The 21,978-nt window shown below is 46.9% G+C and overlaps 1 protein-coding gene across 1 annotated transcript in view; it reads right to left on the reverse strand.

The window, feature by feature from the left end:
- LOC146856307 (ultra-long-chain fatty acid omega-hydroxylase-like) overlaps nucleotides 1-21,978 on the reverse strand; it is a 149,030-nt gene that overhangs the window by 99,220 nt on the left and 27,832 nt on the right. Inside the window, exon 5 of the mRNA XM_085651234.1 lies at nucleotides 4,821-4,924. Coding sequence (XP_085507360.1) covers nucleotides 4,821-4,924 — 104 coding nt within the window. The remainder of the gene's footprint in view (nucleotides 1-4,820; nucleotides 4,925-21,978) is intronic.

The following is a 21,978-nucleotide window of genomic DNA, read 5'->3' on the forward strand; positions in this document are numbered from 1 at the left end:
GCTGCTCATTTCTGTGTCGACACATGCATGTCACCAGTTGTGATTATGCGACATCAGGCGGATTATTTTGTGCATGTTTAGGTGTAGCTGATGTGGCATGTCTTTGGTCGGGGTGCCAGGGAGGGGTGGTCCTGGGGGTGGTGTCGGTGGGTGTTGTGGCCCTCTTGGGTGTCCGGGCCACATGATGGGTGGCTTCATGGCATCTGTTGCCCTTCCGATGTGGCTGTGGGCTGTGCTCCCTTTTGTCGTGCAGGCTGCCGTCTGACTTTACACCAGGTCAGAGCAGGTGTAGATTTCCCGGTGTTAATGTGCCTTATCGCCTGTTTTGTGTTTTCATCGCAGTTCTGTCTGGCCGTTGTGAATGTTGAGGTGTGATGTTGTCGCGGCTTTTGGCATGGGAACACCCACTCTGCATCTCATTAGTGATGGTTACGGGGGGCCTCTGTGGCGATGTTTTTTATGGCTGCTATCGTGGGTATACTGGTGCTGTGGGCTGTTAACACCAGCTTGTGAATGGGGCGATAGATTTATCGCAACTTTGGCTGAGATAAAGTGCCGTTGACTCGGCGATAGTCTCTTGTGAATATGCCCCAATGTATGTGTCTTCTTGAATCCAAGAGGACTTCAGGATTCCGACTTGTTGGGATTGGGTGAGGACATCATTCGGTGGGAGGAAATTTAGGTGGAGAGAGGCGATAGGATAAGTGGATCCGGAACAATAGGGGATTTCACTTTCTGGAAAGGCAAGTATGAAAGACCATAAGACCATACCCTGGAAGATATCAGTAAGGCATCAGAAAGCGAAGTGAGGTAGAAACTGGCAAAAATGTGACAAAAATTGCACATCATCTGCGTAGAGGTGATAAAGGAAACTGAATGAGGAGATGAAAGCAATGAGAAAGGTGATGCGGAGGGAGAAACTTAACGGACCCTGATTGAACCCTTGTGGCTGCACAAAAGAAGAAGAGCGGACCACAACTCAGTGGAGCATTGGGAAACCAAGGAGTGCTGCAAGAAGTGAGTGTGGTCGAGTAGAATCTTGTGGTTAAGAACACTGGGTGGAGTAGAAAGATCATGAACAATAAAAACAAATGAAAGGTGGGGTATTCTCTGACGACGTAAGCACCACCTTCAATTTTAAGCTGAGACTGATAAATCTTGGTCTAATCATCTCAGGAAAGAACAATATTTCTAATTGAAGGGCCTAGGAACAGGGGTAGGTCTAAAACACTTACATCCAAGCAGTCAGCATTCCTCTGCACTCAAGTAGTTCCTCGATATTACTCTGAAAGACGCTGTCACCCACTCTCTATTTCTTTTGCGTGGGTGCATTGAGGTAACGGCCATGAAAGAATTACAGGGGGCATCTCTATCTCTTACATCCGTGTCCTGACTGACTCAAAGTTTGTGAGTTAGACATCTGGAGCAGGGCCCTACCTCTGAGACTATATGGTAAAGCATGTGTGTAAATAGAGCTTCATGTGGGACTATTATTGCGCAAACCTATGGACACCAGGCAGGTAAAACTTCCTATTGAGGTTACACTGTCGTATGTGGCAGCCAGGTGCGAAGGAGTGGGCAGTAGGTAATGAATGTAGCTGTTCATCTGTTTTAGAGCTACTGGTGTATTTTACCTCTCTCATTTTTTGCTGTGTATTTGTCCCTTTGTCAATTTGACGCTAGAGATGTCGAGCTGCCAGGGCTTGGGAGAAAAAGCAGCCCAACCAACCAAAATCATTCGAGTCCATTTCACTTTTATTGAGACTGAGGGGACTTAAGGATAAACATAATCAAGGTTGGGAAGAGGATGGCATCTCCAGTCTAGCATCTTCCCCTCACAAACATGATCAATGGTGTCATGATGGAGCTCCAACCTCTCTATAAAGAGGAACCACTAAAGAAACGAATGTCTGGGTCGTTGGCCAGTAGAATCTCCCAGATCTTCATATTATCTTTGCAGAGAAATTGCAGTGTTTTACCGTTGACTGGTAGGTCTGCCCTTCAAGCCAGGAGCTGTTTTTAGAAAAAGCTGCAATGTCTTCTATAGAAGAAGCCAAAATACAAGAAAACACCCCAAGGCTAGGACTTTCTTCAGCATAAGTGCCTGGTACAGGATATGTTACCATTCCGTGCTGCTGCCTACAATGTACTGTGAGCGCAACAAACATCGTGAGACTCAAAACACTCTGAGGTCAGAATCTGACAAACTATCAACTACAACCGAGAGTAGGTCAAGCCCAGCAAGCAAGTTAAGTTTGAAAGTTTTCTTTTCTCAGCCATAAGGGATTTCCAAAAAATAATAAATGATTATAGTATAGTAAGTAGTTTCCATCTGGGTTGGCACACCGCAAGACATAATTTGGACAAAAGCAGGCAATAACGATGTTAGCCAGTTAGTTGGTTTGACTTAAACAGGCCAAAGTCCTATCACATGGGCCACCAATGAGTAGGCATCAGAAGATAACTTGGTAAGAAAGATGATTTGAACCCCTCCAAGAGATCACCTTCTACCACGGCGGCAGTGAATTAAAATATCTCTATGGGATGGGATCACTGTGGCCAACCTCTATCTGGTGGTGCACCACTGCACGGGTTCCACTGTTGATGTGGCGGTGGTGATCTTCAAAGTCGCTCATGAGTAGGAGAGCTCTCTCCACCCAGGAGGACAAACAGAGGCCAAAACCAACAGCTTATGAAGTTGGTCAAAGCACATGTCCGAAGAAGGTCCACCTTAACGGCGAGGCAAAGTGCAGTCTTTGCCGCAGACAAAGACTTCACTTTGTTCAGCATGCAGCGTCCAAATCTTCCGAGGATTCCAGAGTATATATATAGGGAGGTGACACCAGCATACTGACATGTAATGTATGAATGTGACGTTTGTATATGACTGATATAAAGCAGACTCTTTGATTATTTTGGCATTTAACAGGTGTGATGATGACTTTCATTCGATGCACCAGTCTTCTGGCAATGGAATGTGGGGCATGCAGTTCAGTTTATTCACAATTTAGTTCTTGTGCAGTTAATTTTACTAATATTTTAATTATTCTAGTAGCTAAAATACCCTAGTACTTGAGCCATGATATTTTCTCTTCATGATAGAAGAGCATACCATCCATTAGGGTGCTGTAAATAAATTGTGGCTACCCCTGTGCCACAGGACCTTTTTGCAGATATTACTGCTGTAGTCAAGCTGCTCTTGTACAGCTAATCAAATGATGAATTAACATGGGGAATAATGAGCAATTCCATTAGTTACACGTTTAATGTAGTGCTACATGTTGCCTTTAGGTTGCTTCGCAGCACTGGATGTATGTAGTGTAAAGTAATATAATTGTATTTATTTAGCGCTTATTACCTCTGAAGAGGTGTCAAAGTGCTTTTCAGCAAGTAGCTCGCTACTCCGGAACCCAACAATGATTAGTGGTGAATCATTAAGGGAAATATGAATTCATTTGAGTGTGTTGGACATGTGAGTCTGTTAGTTAGATTGAAAAGGATAATGGATAGTCTAGAAAGTGTTTATTGGGAGATCATAGTAGGTGGAGGAGGTTTGGGAAGAGTAAAGGCGAGATAAAGGAAGAGTCTCTGGAAATGGATAGGGAGATCATAGTAGTAAAATGAGATCTCAGATAAGTCTAAGGAGGAATACATGACGGAAGAATTTAGAAAGGGTTGTTTGGGAGATCTTCGTAGCAAGATGAGGTTTGGAGTGCTGCAAAGAGGGATAGAGGAGGGAATAGTCTAGCAAGGGTTATTTTGGAGATCATAGTGGTAGAATGAGGTTTGGGATGAGTCAAAGAGTGGGGTAGAGGATATATTGAGAGATTTATAGGGTGAAATATAGGGTAGTGCATTGGAGAGACCCAAATGCATTTTTATTTTACAGTAGAAGGAAAGTAATAAATATATAATACATAAGTACAAGGACGGTTTCTATGTATAAGGAAGGTAATATATCAAGATTTAAGTTGTATTTAATAAACTCAGACTTTCAAGTGTTGCTGTACTTTAAGCTAATTTGTGGTATTTGTTTTTTGTTTTCAATAATTCAATAGTGAAGCAATTGTAGATAAATAGTTATGATAAAATGTACAGATTGTCATAGATAAATAAATGGAGAGCCATAAGCATGTTATTACATAACTTATATGAACACTGCAGTGACCTATATACATGTTAAGCATAGAATAATATAACCATAAGTAATATGTACATTTGTTGAGCATACCTAAAAAATAGCTATATACTCATAAAAATAATTATTACACATATTTATACAAAGAAATGCACATATCTAGATACACACATACACAGAAATGAAATGTTTACGTACACAGGGATATGCTGTGCATTTGTGTTTAAGTATGGTGGTTATGTAGGGAAGAGTCAACTCTTGACTAGTCTTCTGAAGATAAGATAGTTATCTGTGGATTTTATGTTTTGGGGTAATGAGTTCCATAGTTTGGCTCCTTGAACAGAGAAAGATGTGCCACCTATGTTTTTTTCTTGTATGGTGAGATTTTGAGGCGAGGTGCAAATCTTGAGCGGAGATTCAATTTTTGAATGTATTTGGTGATATTAGTCCTGGTGAAAAGCAGCTCTATTCAATTTATTCCTTTGTGGGTGATACAAAGCAGCTTGAATGTGGATCTTCTGTTCACAGAAAGAGATGTAATGGCAGAAGTACACAAATATACATCCAGAATCTGAACTGTCTAGATAAAATTCTCTTCCACCTGACTGAAATTGTACATTACACCTCAACTCCATTTTCGTGCTTTGATGTAGACAAGTTTGAAATATCAGTGAACACTCACATACTCTGGTTGTAGGAAGTACCATCTAACCACGTCAGTTCCTCCTGGATGCGCTGCAGTCCAATCCAAAACTCCTTCCTGCAGATTAGTTTACGAGCAAATGCCTGGAAAAGAGAAAGAAGCAGATGTTCAAGTATATCCTGCATCTGAGTCATATCCATGCACATTTTAGTAACATAATATAACAAACCTGTAGATGCTCAAAATGTCAATAATAAACGGGTTGGCGGGGGGACTGGAGCGTGACATTGGGGGAGCATGTAAGATAAAAGGAGTGATGGAGAGAGGAAATGCTACAAATGGCAGAGGTGCAAAATGAATAAGAAGAAGTGGAACAATCAGGCAGTGACTGAGAGAATGGTGGGAAGTGAGAGAATGGTGGGAAGTGAGTGAAGGAGGGAAGGCTGAGGGTCTGGTCTGTGTCAGAGGGTGGATGATATATGGCTGGAGTGTAATGGATGGATGGAAGAAAGAGTACAAGTGAGTGGAGGCTGAAAGACTTGGGAGAAAGCGCACACAAGGGAGCATCCAGCAAGCTGAAAAAATGAATGAGGTTAGGCGAGGAGCAGAGAGGAGTAGCAGAAGAGGGTAGGCTTGATTGGACCAAAGGCTACAGTGGACATAATGAGCATTAAAGATGGAGGAAATGGACCAATTTCTGGATGAGGCGGGACTCTTGGCTTATTCCGTACCAAACATGGAAGTGAGAAATGCTGAGTGGGAATGAGGGGAGGGGAATAATATGCAATATATCCCTGACAACTGCTTAATTTGTGTCTGTGGTTGCAGATGGGGCCCATTGGCACTAATTTTTGAGAACCAGCACTTATTTTTCCTCATCAGACTTTGACCCAGAAAAACATAAATGGGGGAGAGAAGTAGGAAGAGAAAGATGGAATATCAGTGATGAAGAAAGAAAGCATTGATGAAAAAGAACCTGCAAGAGTGAGATAAAGCGACAGAGTGTCTGGTGGTGGATTAAAGAGGCATGAGGTGGAATTAAGACTAAGCAGCCTTGGTATTTGGCACCCCAGACATTGATGCCCCTGGCCACGGGCTTCTGACAAAAAATTTGATCTCCGACGTTTATTCTTTTACAAATTAAGCACTGATCCTGCACCCAATTGACCCAGCCTTGTACACGTGGCTTTTTCGATATTGAGAGGGGAAAGGTTTTGAGGACGACGAATGAAATAGGACTACAACATACTATTGAGTATCTCAATTACAATCTACTACAGAGAAACAGCACTTATCTATTGTTGAGCGTTAGTGGCTAAGCAATATCTGAACCCCCAAAAACCCACAGCCAAATCTGAATGTTACATTGTAAATAATAGAAGCAATCACAATTTTCTAACTTGGCTGGGATAAAACCTAGCAAGTAAACAACTTCACTGGTAACTCACAGATCAAGCATACATTATGATGTAAGCCACTGCCCTTGAACAAAGAAGGGGATCTTGAAAGGGTACTCTTCTGTGGGATAGAGGCCTCACCTGGAGAGCCGCCTGGTCGCGGGATATCTGTTTATGGGGTGTGTATGTCGATGGCTGGGTTGTTTTATTTTTCTTTCAAAAGGACATTTCCATGGATGCTTCCTCGCGCGTCTTATATACACTTGCTCACAAGTTCCACTCCTTTCTCGCACAGATGTATATTTTGGGGAGTAAAGGTATTCAAAAAGGGCAACCGGGAGTGACTGTGTCAGGTAATCTTAATTTTGTGCAACCAGCCTCCTGGGCATGAGCAGGACCACTTGGGAGATTCCAAGTGTCTAAGATAACAAGCATTACTCTCCCTTCAAGACACTCACTTCTACACATAGTGTTGGGACACTCGCAATACGTTGCAAGGCCACCTTGTGGCGCCTAGAGCTGCACCAAAAAATGCATTTTCATTTTATTGGAAATTACATTCGGTTAATACTTGCTGGATTTGAATGCCATTATTAATACCTGTAGGTTTTTTTTCTAGATAATATGTATAAAGCGTATGTGAAATGTATACACACTAATTTGAAACCAAGCTTTGGATAATGGTTCTAAGTCAGGTGACAGGCTGGGCTTGAGTATGAGGAAATGGTAGAGTGCTCTATCTGCACACCTGTAACAGCTGGAGAGGTGTGAACAGAACTTCAGCCATTTTAAGGAAGATCTGAAAAACATGTTTGTCTGCATTCCTGGGTGGCTTACTTTCAGTTTCTCGCTTGGCACAGCCTCAAGCCTAGCAGCACCATCCAATTCTGGAGAGTAAACAGCCTGCATGTTTTTTGGGGTGGAGTTAATTACACTACTCTGACAATGTTTCCTTAGATACAGTGCACCACTTGCCAGTTAGCAATTACCGGTGAAATATCTTATGTAATGTACTCAAGAAATCATCAGTCACAGCTGTAGAAAATGAATGAGGTGTACACAAAAAAGGGTATGTAAAGGTGCTGCTTTGGTTCAAAGTGTGACTTTGTGGAAGGCAAACTGTAATTGTATTTATATGGATCTTACTACCTCTGACGAGGTGTTGAAAAGCTTTTCGGCGAGTAGCACAGTACTCCAGAACCCATTGTAGATTAGTGGTAGATTAGTGGTGGATTAGTATAGGGAAATATACCTTGTTAATTGGAATGGTGGACATGTGAGTCTGTTAGTTGGGTTGAAAAGGATAAAGGAGGGGAGAATCTAGATATGGTTATTTGGGAGATTATTGTAGTAAAATGAGGTGTGGGATGAGTCAGCCAGTGGACATAGAGGATATATTGAAAGAGGTGAAGCATGAGACAAAGAGTGGTGAATTGGAGAGAGTGTATATTTTTTATCTGCCCTGGGAGTTAAGTAATAAATATATAGATACATAACTACATAAAAAGTATACATGTATATGGAAAATAATAAACAGATGTAAAATTGTATTGTATAAAATCCCATGTGTACATGCATGGATACAAATTTAGAAACTCAGGTTTTCAAGTGTTGCTGTACGTAAGCTAATTTATTTGTATTCATATTTTTGGGTACATTTATATTCTTTTTAGTTTTCATTGATTTATATTTATTTATTTTTATTTGATATTTTCCCCCAATATTTCAAGTGAAGCACTTATAGATACAATTGTTATAATCATAATTACATATTGAGATGAATGCAATAAAACAGAGACCCATAAGCATAAAATCAAATAACATATGTAGATTATGGAGTGACCTATATACATGTTAAGCATAAAATAACATATGAATATATACACATACCTTAAGTAATATATACATTTGTTATGCATGTTAGACCTGTCAGCCCTTTGGGTGGTCCCTCCTCATCATTATTTATTTTGTCCCACTTTTGCCTCAAACCCTGTTTGAATTTTTCCTTTTTGGGAACCACCAGACTTTTTCGTGTTGCTGCAGATTCAGGGAGCCATTTTAGCTACCCCTGAAACTTCTGTCTGAGGGCCTGGAGCACAAAATGGTGGCCACCTGTGACATCACTAGCATCCACTGGAACCTGCTAGCACCTTCCAGAACATTCCAGAACCCTGTGACAGTTGGAGGCGGTTTAGAATGTTGGGAAGCTAAGAGAGAGAGTTGGCAGTTGGAGCTGGCAGTTGGCACCTGCCTGGTGAAGAGTGAGCAGCACAAACTTGAAGGAGGAAGGAGTGAAGCAGCAGGGGTGGAAACTTGTGCCTGGAGTGGGGTCCATAAACCCACCCTTGATACTAGTCCCTACTGACGGAGCCCAGCCTAGAGCCCTGTGTGGGAAGAAGTCAGAAAAACCATCCTAAGGACCTGGACAGCAGGAACAGGCCTTAGAAACAAGAGAACAGCAAGATCCTGACCTGGAAGCTGGTTTCCCTGGAGTCCGACGTCGAGTAGCCTAAGACCTGGAGCCCGAGGTGGAGAAGCGGCGCTGACTGGAAAAGCAGACGTCGTACCCGGAGCCGCCAGAGGTCGAGAGAGGGCGCCGTCCGAGGTCGTGAGGAATACCAGAGGTCGAGGAGGAAGTCACCCGAGGTCGAGTGAGCGGCGTCATCGGAGGAGTGAAGTCCGCCCTCCGGAGTCGTCGGAGACCGAGGTGAAGTGTAACGGAGGTCGGGAGTGAGGATCGCACTCCGGAGTCGCCGGAACCTGTGAGAATCGTGCCGGAGGTCGGGAGTGGAGGTCGCACTCCGGAGTCGCCGGAAACCTAAGGAGAGGAGCACCGGAGGTCGGGGGTGAGGATCGCACTCCGGAGCCGCCGGAAGTCGACATCGAGGCAAGGCTGGCCGACGTCATCGAATCCGAGGTCGCCATCGGACCGGAGCCGCCCGAAGTCGACATCGAGTAAAGACTGCCCGACGCCATCGAATCGGAGGTCGAGATCGAACCGAGGCCGCTGACATCGAGACCGGAGCCGCCTGCCGGCGTCGTCAAAGAACTGACATTGTGCCGAGGCCGCCGACATCGAACCGGAACCGCCTCACGGCATCAACACGACTCCAGCGGCGTCGGAGCATCAGAAAAAGGGCAGTAAGTGGAGTAGAGGGCGCCTAAGGCCCTGTGGAGACCTGAGAGACTGCTCTAAGGGGCTAGGGAGGTGCTGGAACCAACCTGACTGTGCCAGGGGTGAACTGGGACTAATCTAGAGAAGTTGTGTGGAGGGAGAGAGCCAGGTCTCTGGTATTTCCCCCCTTGATCTACCTCAGTTTAGGCCTCAGCCTTGTCCAAGCCAGGGAGTAGACACCCTCAAGCCTTCCACATCCCCACAAGCTGTGCCTGGGCCAAATCAGCCCTTAGGAGTTAAAAGTGATCTGATTCCATGAGTGTCACTGTCAGCTTTTAAGTATTTATTAGGGGCACTGTATTTATTGTATTTAACCTATTTATTGCTTCACTGTATTTATTGGTCCACAGTATTTATTGATGCACAATATTTAGTGGGTTACAGTATTTATTGCCTCAGAATATTTAATTGCCTGTATGTATTGCACTTATATTTATGCCTTCTTTATTTATGATCACCCCTATTTATTGAATCATTAAGCCAGTATTTATTTGAACTGCACTATTTAAAAAGTTTGTATATTGTGATTGTTATTTATTTATCCAATCAGCAACTAAGAGAAAAAGAAGATAAAGAAAGATATTTTCATAATTTTTACGGTGTAGAGTCGTTTTTGGAACGGATGCACGCATGGTTATTGTTTGGGTATGCCGTATGCTTAGCACGGAGCCTGATTCCTGACCACTCGAGCCAAGCTACCACAGTGTGTCCGGAAGACCACCACCACCCTTCCAGTGTGGGAGTGTGGTTTTCCAACATAAATTGGTGTTCAGTGGTGGGATTGAGCTGTGCCTACGTATACTCAACAATAACTGTGGGTAGTCCATAGGCCTACACCGGGAGTTTTCTCAAAGCGGCCTTCCTAATTGTGGGTTTTTGTTTTTTCCAAATTTACTCTGGTGGTGGGAGGAGGTATTATTAAAAGTACCCCCCTGCATAGTTACTGCACAAAAACCTGTCCTCTAACCTGAGTGGGCGAGATGGAGTTTGTACTAGAAAATCTAGAAACGTACACTGTGGCCCAACTCAGGGAGTTTTGCCAGCGGGAGGGGGTGTACTGTCCCCCAGGAGCAAAGAAGGGTGCACTCCAAACCAGCTTAAGGGCTTGGGGGGAGGCACGCCGAGAAAGCAAGGCAGAGGAGGAAGACAGGGATGGAGAGCCTGACCCCGAGGGGGCTGAGATGTACCAACCTGAGGTGGGGAACCTGTCAGCAGGGCCCAGAACCATTTCTAGGAAGGGCAGCAGTGCCTCTAGCGGTAGCTTGTCTGAGGTGGAGTTAACAGACCGGAGGGAGAAAAGACAGCTCACATGGGACTTAGCAAGGCTGGAGAAGGAGAAGGAGGAGCAGAGGATGGCCCATGAATTACGACTGAAAGAAATAGATCTTCAGATCTTGAGAATCGGGGCACAACCTGTTCCTAATGGTGGCAGCCAAACCCAAGAGATCACCAGGGAACCTAAACCATACCTGCCAAAGGACATAGTAGCTAGCTATGGAGTGGGCGACGATATCGCCAAGTGGCTAGCGGCCTATGAGGTCTCATTGAGGGCCCATGGGGTTCCAGAGAAGTACTGGGGAGGGGGATTGTACAAGTACATGCCTCCAGCTGGTAGGGATGCTTTATTGGCCCTCGAAGAGGATGAGCAGACCCACTACCCCACCATGAAACTGGCGCTCATAAGAAAGTTTGGACTAACACCCGAAAAGTACAGACAGAAGTTCAGGGGTAGTCACAAACTGGGCACACAGAATTGGGTGGACTTCCTGGACTATGCAAAGAAGGCACTAGAGGGTTGGATTCAGGGCAGTGAAGTGAGGAACTACGAGGGGTTGTTTGACCTTGTACTGAAGGAACACCTGCTTGAGAAATGTTTCCCTGAACTGCGGCAACACCTGGTGGATAGCAAGCTGACCAGTCCCCGGAAGCTTGCTGAGGAGGTGGACATTTGGGCTAGTACCCGGGTGTCCACAAGGGGGACTGGAGGGGATACTCAAAAGGCCGGACAGGGCGCCCCCCAGAAGAAAGAGGGAGGGGAAAAGAAAAAGGAGTTCTCCAAAGGCCCCCAAAATAACTTCCAAGGGAAGGGAACAGGATTCACCCCTAAGGCTAACCCGCCCAGAAACCCTAATCCTGGCCAGAGTCAGCAGCCAAGGGTTGTCCATTGCTATGAGTGCGGTGGCGTTGGACACTATAAAGGAGATCCGAAGTGCTTGAAACGACCACCCCCTCCCATTGGAGGAAAGACCCCCGGAGTAGCTAGTGTAGTGCTCGGGGAGGAGATGCCCTTAACTAAGGGAAGGGAGTGGGCGGGTGTCACTTTAGTGTCCCTGGGAGAACGGGAGATGGTTCCTAAGATCCAGGTGCCCGCAAATACCGCAAAGTATGGGCAGTGGGTCACCATCAACGGCCAAAGAGGGGAGGCTCTGAGAGACACAGGAGCCAGTATGACTATGGTGCGTAGCCAACTGGTGTCTCCAGAGCAGGTAATTCCCGATGTACTCCACCCAGCCGCGATGGCTGACGGCAGAACAGGCCACTATCCAGTGGCCGAGGTTCCCTTTGAATGGGGGGGGGTTGCAGGTTCACTTCGAGTTGCCGTAAGCCCTGCCGTGCCAGTCGATTGTCTGCTGGGGAATGACATGGAGCACAACGCTTGGAAGGAGGTGGAATACCGGACTCACACCGAGATGCTGGGTACACCTGATTGGGCCTGTGTTAGCACGAGGTCCGCGACTACCCGACGAGGGAGTTCGTTTCGGCTGGAGCCTGGAACAAAGGCCCAGCCAGCTGCCAGTCAAGGGAAGAACCGAGGACAGGGGGAGCCTGCCTCCGCGTCCCCACCCCGTAGGACGGATAGGCCACCGGAGGTGGTGGACCAGGAGTCTGCGGTGGGGGACGTTACCAAACTGGAGGACCTACCCATCCCGGCCGAGTGGCACGTGGAGGGAGGCCCGTCCAGGGAGGAATTCTGCCAGGGCCAGAGGGAGTGCCCTACCCTTGAGGGGCTGAGGCGACAGGCCGAAGCCCAGGCAGCAGGGAACGTTGAAGGGAACTACAGTGTTTACTGGGAGGATGGCCTCCTCTACAGTGAACCCAAGGCACCCCTACACGGATCGTCACGAGCCTTGGTAGTCCCTCAACGTTATCGAGCCTTCCTTCTGGAGTTGGCTCACGAGATACCATTGGCAGGACACCTGGGGCAAGACAAGACCTTCGCCCGTCTTGTCCCACACTTTTATTGGCCTCAGATGAAAGTGTCGTCCGATACCTACTGCCGGACATGTGTGTCTTGCCAAGCCAGTGGGAAAACAGGGGTGAAGCTGAAAGCTCCCCTGGAACCACTTCCTGTCGTTAGCACCCCCTTTGAAAGGGTGGGCATCGACATTGTGGGTCCATTAGATCCGCCGACTACAGCTGGTCACAGGTTTATCCTGGTTCTGGTGGATCATGCCACACGGTACCCAGAGGCAATACCTCTGAGGACCATAACAGCACCTGTTGTGGCTAGGGCCCTGATGGGAATCTTTACCCGAGTGGGTTTTCCCAAGGAAGTTGTGTCCGACAGGGGGACCAACTTCATGTCAGCGTACATGCGGGCCATGTGGAAGGAGTGTGGAGTGACATACCGGTTCACCACTCCTTACCACCCCCAGACCAATGGTCTGGTGGAGAGGTTTAACAAAACCTTAAAGGGCATGATCAGAAGTCTGCCTGAAAGCCTGCGGAGGAAATGGGACGTCCTCCTACCCTGTTTACTTTTTTCCTACAGGGAAGTGCCACAGAAGGGAGTGGGCTTCAGCCCCTTCGAGCTTCTGTATGGGCACCCTGTACGTGGACCTCTCAACCTGGTGAGAGATGGATGGGAAAGAACTCCCAGAAAGCTTCCCCAGGATGTGGTGAGCTACATGCTGGCCTTCCGGAGCCAAATGGCTAAGTTGTGGAAGCACGCTTCTGACAACTTGGAAGCCAGCCAAGCAGTGATGAAGGCGTGGTACGACCACAATGCTCACCCGGTGGAGTTGGAGCCTGGCCAGAAGGTGTGGGTGATCGAACCAGGAGAGCTTAGTGCCCTCCAGGATCGCTGGTCAGGACCCTTTGAGGTGTTGGAGAAGAAGGGTAAGGCTACCTACTTGGTGGACCTGAAGACCCCTCGTCAGCCCCTGCGGGTGCTGCATGCCAACCGCCTCAAACCCCACCACGAGAGGCCCGAAGTCATCTTGATGATGGTGACTGACGGAGGAGAGGACGTGGAAAGCGAGCCTCTCCCTGATCTGTTTGCGTCTCAAGAGAAGGATGGGTCGGTGGAGGGAGTGATTCTCTCCCCATCTCTAACTCCTGAACAGCAGGAGGACTGTCGCCAGGTCCTGGGGCAGTACTCCTCGTTGTTCTCCCTTGTCCCGGGTAGGACTCACCTGTGCGTCCATGACGTGGACACAGGAGACAGCCCACCTGTGAAGTCCAAGATCTACCGGATGTCAGACAAGGTGAAGGCCAGCATTTACAGTGAAGTCACTAAGATGCTGGAGCTAGGAGTGATCGAACCTTCTAGCAGCCCCTGGTCTAGTCCGGTGGTGTTAGTACCAAAAGCTGCACCACCGGGTGCCCAACCAGAACTGAGGTTCTGTGTGGACTATCGGGGACTGAATTCAGTGACCAAAACTGATGCTCATCCGATCCCTAGGGCGGATGAATTGATTGACCGGCTGGGAGCTGCCCAATATCTAAGTACCTTTGACCTTACTTCAGGGTACTGGCAGATCTCTTTGACTGATGGAGCAAGGGAAAGGTCAGCCTTCTCCACGCCCAATGGCCACTACCAGTTCTGTGTGATGCCCTTTGGGCTCAAGAACGCACCTGCCACGTTTCAGCGCCTGGTAAACCAGATCCTCACCGGAATGGAGAGTTTCTCTGCTGCTTATCTGGATGACATAGCCGTCTTCAGTAACAGCTGGGAGGATCACTTGCGTCACCTGCAAGCTGTTCTCCAGGCCCTGAGACAAGCTGGATTGACGATCAAGGCCAGCAAGTGCCAGATCGGGCAGGGGTCGGTAGTGTACCTTGGACACTTGGTGGGTAGGGGAGCGGTGCAACCCCTCCAGGCGAAGATCGAGGCCATCATGGCCTGGGAACCCCCCAAGACTCAGACTGAGGTCCGAGCATTTTTGGGCCTCACGGGATACTACCGCCGCTTCGTGAAGGGATACGGTACCATCGTTGCCCCCCTCACGGAGCTCACGTCCAAGAAACAACCTCGACGGGTAGTCTGGACGGAGGCTTGTCAGCAAGCCTTTGAGAGATTGAAGAAAGCCATGTGCGAGGCCCCGGTCTTAAGGGCCCCAGACTTTTCCAAGGAGTTCATTGTCCAGACAGATGCATCAGAACATGGCATTGGGGCAGTGTTATCGCAACTCAACGAAGAGGGTCTAGATCAACCCGTGGTCTTCCTATCCCGGAGACTACTTCCCAGGGAACAGAAGTGGAGTGCAATAGAGCGTGAAGCCTTTGCAGTGGTATGGGCTCTGAAGAAGTTGCGGCCATACTTGTTTGGCTCGCACTTCCTAGTTCAGACCGACCACAGACCCCTTCGTTGGCTGATGCAAATGAAGGGGGAGAATCCCAAGTTGTTGAGGTGGTCTATTGCCCTACAGGGAATGGACTTTCAGGTGGAACATCGGCCTGGAGTGGACCACGCCAATGCAGACGGTCTCTCAAGGTATTTCCGCCTTAGTGATGAGAACTCCCAAGGGGTTGGGTAGCTCTCCCCACTTTCAGCTGGGGGGGACGCGTGTTAGACCTGTCAGCCCTTTGGGTGGTCCCTCCTCATCATTATTTATTTTGTCCCACTTTTGCCTCAAACCCTGTTTGAATTTTTCCTTTTTGGGAACCACCAGACTTTTTCGTGTTGCTGCAGATTCAGGGAGCCATTTTAGCTACCCCTGAAACTTCTGTCTGAGGGCCTGGAGCACAAAATGGTGGCCACCTGTGACATCACCAGCATCCACTGGAACCTGCTAGCACCTTCCAGAACATTCCAGAACCCTGTGACAGTTGGAGGCGGTTTAGAATGTTGGGAAGCTAAGAGAGAGAGTTGGCAGTTGGAGCTGGCAGTTGGCACCTGACTGGTGAAGAGTGAGCAGCACAAACTTGAAGGAGGAAGGAGTGAAGCAGCAGGGGTGGAAACTTGTGCCTGGAGTGGGGTCCATAAACCCACCCTTGATACTAGTCCCTACTGACGGAGCCCAGCCTAGAGCCCTGTGTGGGAAGAAGTCAGAAAAACCATCCTAAGGACCTGGACAGCAGGAACAGGCCTTAGAAACAAGAGAACAGCAAGATCCTGACCTGGAAGCTGGTTTCCCTGGAGTCCGACGTCGAGTAGCCTAAGACCTGGAGCCCGAGGTGGAGAAGCGGTGCTGACTGGAAAAGCAGACGTCGTACCCGGAGCCGCCAGAGGTCGAGAGAGGGCGCCGTCCGAGGTCGTGAGGAATACCAGAGGTCGAGGAGGAAGTCACCCGAGGTCGAGTGAGCGGCGTCATCGGAGGAGTGAAGTCCGCCCTCCGGAGTCGTCGGAGACCGAGGTGAAGTGTAACGGAGGTCGGGAGTGAGGATCGCACTCCGGAGTCGCCGGAACCTGTGAGAATCGTGCCGGAGGTCGGGAGTGGAGGTCGCACTCCGGAGTCGCCGGAAACCTAAGGAGAGGAGCACCGGAGGTCGGGGGTGAGGATCGCACTCCGGAGCCGCCGGAAGTCGACATCGAGGCAAGGCTGGCCGACGTCATCGAATCCGAGGTCGCCATCGGACCGGAGCCGCCCGAAGTCGACATCGAGTAAAGACTGCCCGACGCCATCGAATCGGAGGTCGAGATCGAACCGAGGCCGCTGACATCGAGACCGGAGCCGCCTGCCGGCGTCGTCAAAGAACTGACATTGTGCCGAGGCCGCCGACATCGAACCGGAACCGCCTCACGGCATCGACACGACTCCAGCGGCGTCGGAGCATCAGAAAAAGGGCAGTAAGTGGAGTAGAGGGCGCCTAAGGCCCTGTGGAGACCTGAGAGACTGCTCTAAGGGGCTAGGGAGGTGCTGGAACCAACCTGACTGTGCTAGGGGTGAACTGGGACTAATCTAGAGAAGTTGTGTGGAGGGAGAGAGCCAGGTCTCTGGTATTTCCCCACTTGATCTACCTCAGTTTAGGCCTCAGCCTTGTCCAAGCCAGGGAGTAGACACCCTCAAGCCTTCCACATCCCCACAAGCTGTGCCTGGGCCAAATCAGCCCTTAGGAGTTAAAAGTGATCTGATTCCATGAGTGTCACTGTCAGCTTTTAAGTATTTATTAGGGGCACTGTATTTATTGTATTTAACCTATTTATTGCTTCACTGTATTTATTGGTCCACAGTATTTATTGATGCACAATATTTAGTGGGTTACAGTATTTATTGCCTCAGAATATTTAATTGCCTGTATGTATTGCACTTATATTTATGCCTTCTTTATTTATGATCACCCCTATTTATTGAATTATTAAGCCAGTATTTATTTGAACTGCACTATTTAAAAAGTTTGTATATTGTGATTGTTATTTATTTATCCAATCAGCAACTAAGAGAAAAAGAAGATAAAGAAAGATATTTTCATAATTTTTACGGTGTAGAGTCGTTTTTGGAACGGATGCACGCATGGTTATTGTTTGGGTATGCCGTATGCTTAGCACGGAGCCTGATTCCTGACAACTCGAGCCAAGCTACCACAGTGTGTCCGGAAGACCACCACCACCCTTCCAGTGTGGGAGTGTGGTTTTCCAACAATGCAGAACTATAATAGTATCTATATAATTTCAAACCATAAGTAGTATAAACATTTGTGCAAAGAAATTCACATATCTAAATACATATGTATAATCAACTTATACATGTTAACATACACAAGCATATACTTTACACTTGTGTTTTGAATATGATGATCATGTAGGAAAGAGCCAATTCTTGGGTAGTCTTCTAAAGATGGTTATCCGTGGAAGTTATGTTTGGGGGTAATGATTTCTATAGTTTAACTGCTTGAACAGAGAAAGATGTACCACCCATGGGTTCTTTCTTGTATGCTGGGGTTTTGAGTCAGGACGCCAACCTCAGGCCGTATTACATAAAGTGCCCCTGCGGTGCAACAGGCGTTTGCACCTGCTTTGCGCACTTTGGTATTACAGAAGGGGCCACAGACACTTGTGCAGCCCCTTCTGTAATACCAATAGAGCTGGGGTGCATAAAGCGCCTGCGCTATCATCAAGGGGGGTTCCCTCATTTGCATGGGGTGTGTCCCATGCAAAGGAGGGAATCCCTTTGCCTCTGCACCCGCACTGTATCACTGAAGCAGGCGCAGAGGCTAAGAAGCCCTCAGGAGGCGCACTGACAGTGCACCTCCTGAGATCAGCCCTCTGCACTGCGGGGCTAAAGGGGGTCCCACGGACCCCCAGATATCCCTTTGCAGGCGGGTGCAGTCACTGACCGAAAATGCCTGCAAAGGGATCTCCATTCCCCTTTAAAAGTGCAGGCTGGGTGGGAATCAGAATTGGAGAAGGAATTTTCCCTGAAGGAATGGCGGGACATTATTCATAGGGCCAGGGCCTCCTCCTGTAGCACTGCTGGTAAGGAAATGTTTTTAAGAATTGCACATCACTGGTACTACACCCCAGCATGAATTGCCCGGTGGAAACCAAGAGGCATGATCTCTGTTGGCGCAGATGTGGACAGACAGGCACACTAACACACAGTCTCTTGCAGTGCCCCAAGATACAGACCTTTTGGGACTCAATTTTACCGGACATTGACAGCATCTACCACACTGAACTACCTAGATTCCACAGCTACATTCTACTGGACTCCCTAACCTCCTTACATATCCCCTTAGGTCTTGCAGGGGCAGAGAGATCACCTTAGCATTAGGAGTGGCTAAGCAAGTGTTATTATCCGGATGGTGTATGAAGCAAATTCCAACACAATTAGACTGGATTCACAGAGTCTGGGAGGTGGTGGGCATGGAGAGGATCACAGCCGGGTTCTCCCAAACATTACCCAAATTTGACAAGACATGGGGCCCCACCATTGCCTATTTATCCTCTGAATTTGTAGAAATCACATGCCCACGATACTTGCGGGTTCTCAGGCTTCCCATTTCACCTACCACTGAAGAGAAACCCACTCACGAGGAGGGGGTGTCCCCCACTAGCTAGAATCCTGCCCAGTCGAGATATGGACAGTACATAGGCCTCTGACTATCAAATTCTCTATCTCTTTGATTTTCCTCTCTTTACTTTCTACAGTATTCTCCTAACCTTTATTATTCCCCACCGGCCAACGGTTTTAGGAGGGAGTTTTGTTTAACCTTGCAACCTAAAACTGAAATAAAAAAATGTAAACCATAAAAGTGCAGGAGGGTTCCCACCTGCACAGTGAAACACAGAGTGGCTGTAAAGCAGCCGCTCTGTATTTCATGTGGATGCACTGTGTCCAGGGCAACATGAGTTTACAGCTGTCCTGGGGGCAGTGCATTCCCCATAATGCGGCACACTTTCCATCATTGCGCCGGGCGCACCTTTTTAAAGGTGCACCCAGTGCATTGAAGGAAAGTGTGCCGCATGTGTAATGCGGCTCCTGGAGTGAAGGTTCCTTTGTTGTATATATTTGGTGGTTTTGTTCCCTATGAAAAGTGGACCAGCTTTGTGTCTTGCTTTGTGGGTGATACAAGGCAGATCGAAGATGGATCTTCTGGCAACTGGTAACCAATCTAGGGCTCTTAAGGCAGGGGAGAGGTGGGCTTGTGGCTTTACATGTAAGAGTAGTTTGGCAACAGAGTTATGAATTTGTTGTAGTCTTTTCTTACTTATTAAAGGTGATCCATGATAGACGCTATTGGTGTAATCAAGTTTAGACAGTACAAGAGAGATAGTGGCCTGGACCTTGTGTGGAAATCCTAGGTGGAGGAAGATGGGTCGCAGAGTTTTCATATAGTAATGAAGCTTGATCTTGCTAACTTATCCACTTGGGCATTCATTGATAGCTTGAAGTCCATAGTAATTCTAAGGTTTCTTACTTCCTTGGATACTTTAGGAGGTGGTCCCAGATCATCAGGATCAGAGTGGGTCATATGTTTTCTAATTGCCACATATGAGTATTTCAGTATTGGACATATTAAATTTGAGATGGCTCCATGTCATCCACTGTTCAATGGTTCAAAGGCAACAGAAATTTCCAATGTCTTTGAGGCTTTCCAGATGAAGGAGCAATTGTGTATCATCTGTGTAGTTATAGCAGGTGAGCTGAAATTTATTGATCATTGCTGGTAATGATTTCATGTAGATATTGAAAAGCATGGGTGAGAATATAGAGTCTGGAGGGACCCCTGCTTTTATAATGTAGGTTGTGGATGAGAAAGGAGAAGTATGGATGACATTTGTTCTGTTTTAAAGAAAGGATGTGATCCAGTTGAGAGCAGTCCCCTCTATGCTGGATTTGCAAAGTCTTTGGGTTACAGTGTCACAATCAACTGTGTCAAAGGCAGCTAAAAGGTCCAAGAGAAGTAGTGCAACACCTCTGTTGCAGTGTACCCTGTTTTTGAGGTAATCCCAGATGGCGATTAGGGCAGATTCTGTGCCTCTTCCTGGATAGAAACCTGTTTGGAAGTCGGAAAGTATGGAGTTTTCTTCAACAAATTGAGACATCTGGATGAATGCTGCTCTATCTATTAGTTTGCCAAGGAATGGTGCATTTGTAATAGGTCTGTAGTAGTTTGGGTCTTGGGAGTCCAGTTTTTTTTTTAATTAATGGGCATATATATGCCATTTTAAAATCTTCTGGAAAGACTCCTGATGTTAAAGAATTATTGATGATTTTTCTGACTGGTGTGGCAGTAGATGTAGTTAAAAGGATGTTCTTGAAGATTTGTGGAGTACAAGGGTCATAAGGGCAGCCACCCGGCCTGCTGGTTTGACAAGATCCATAAATTCAGATTCTCAAAGTTGCTTGAAGGAATACAGAGGCTGGGTTAGCCTACCCATGAAGCGGATGGTTGAAAATGGGTTGGTGCGTGTGATTTTCCTTTGTTTTAAATAGAAATCCAACATGGCTGCCTTGGTTATGTAGTTATTTGCCAGTTTGTCAGTAACTTCTAGAGAAATGGGATGATTTCCTCTTGTGCATTTAGATTTACAAAATTCAGGGAGAATTTTATAAAATTATTTATTTGCACATGCAGCATTTTGAATTCTCTTTGAATAGTACCTTTCTTAGCTTTTTTGATAGATGACTTTTATATTCTGTTAAATTTGTGTAGGTAAAGTTTGTCTTGGGTGTTATCTGTTTTGAGCCAGGTGTATTGCAGCCTTGCAATTTGTTGTTTTATCTTTTTTTAGTTCAGCATTTATCCATGGTGCTTGTTTTCTTTTGTCTGGTTTTGTTGTTATTAGTGGTATTAGGATCTCAAAAGCATCCTGCAGCCACTCATAGAATGATTTTATTGAAATTGTTTCTTTAGGCCTATTTCCCATTCTACAGATATCAGCACCAAAATACCTCCTTTGTAAGTTACAAGACAGTGAAGTAGCCCAGGGTGGTGCCAACTTCTGAAATATAAACCTTCATTGTTATCCACTGAGAAGTCATTTGTTTAAATTCACCTAGGATCTGTTACTCCTAACTCTTTTTGAGACACTAGAGTTCTGATAGGATCTCATAGGCAGGAATTGGGACAAGCGAGGCACTTTTTGATGTGGAGCAGCCTTCCAATTATGAATATGAGAGACGTTTCTTCTTTTCTATCATGTTGATTGTACATTGTGCAATGGGAATCCTGATGAACTCTTCAACTGTCTCACAGGATGTATGTTACCAGCTCAAAACCAATTAGAGTTATGTTATATTGATTTGTATAGCACACCAGTCACCTGAGAGGGTATCCAGGCGCTTGGGCAGGTGCGTAGGTTTGTGGTCCCCAAGGTGCTTAGACAAAGAGCCACGTCTTCAACTGCTTGCGGAACTCAAGAACTGAGGAGGAGGCTCTGATGTGTTGAGGGCGGTCGTTCCATGTCTTGGGTGTGATGTAGGAGAATGAGTGATCTCCAGTTTTTCTTTTGCCGATGCAAGTGAGAGTGAGGCAGAGCGTAGATATCTGGTGGGTTGGTGAAAGTGTATGTGGGTGTTCAGGTGTTCTACTCCTGCGTTGGGTAGGGCTTTGTATGTGTGTGTGTGAAAAGTTTGAATTGGCTGCACCAGTGAATGGGAAGCCAGTGAAGCTTCCTGAGGTGTGGTGTGATGTGAGTACGGCAAGAAAGGTCGAGTATGAGTCTTGCTGTGGTGTTCTGGATGGTCTGGAGTCTATTTACGAGTTGTTTGGAGATTCCGGCATAGAGTGTGTTGCCGTAGTCCAGCCTGCTGGTGGTAAGTGCTTGCTTGATGGTCCGTCTGGTGTTCTGAGGCAACCATTAGAAGATTCTTTGCACCACTGATAGAATGTGGAAGCAGAAAGTGCACACTGCATTGACTTGGGCCGTCATGCTGAGCTTGCTGTCTAGGATAATCCCTAGATTTCCTGCATCGTCTGTGGGAAGGGGTGGTGGTCCTAGCTCTGACAGCCACTA

This window comes from Triturus cristatus, chromosome 4_1 (assembly GCF_964204655.1).
Source record: "Triturus cristatus chromosome 4_1, aTriCri1.1, whole genome shotgun sequence".
NCBI classification, from domain to species: Eukaryota; Metazoa; Chordata; class Amphibia; order Caudata; family Salamandridae; genus Triturus; species Triturus cristatus.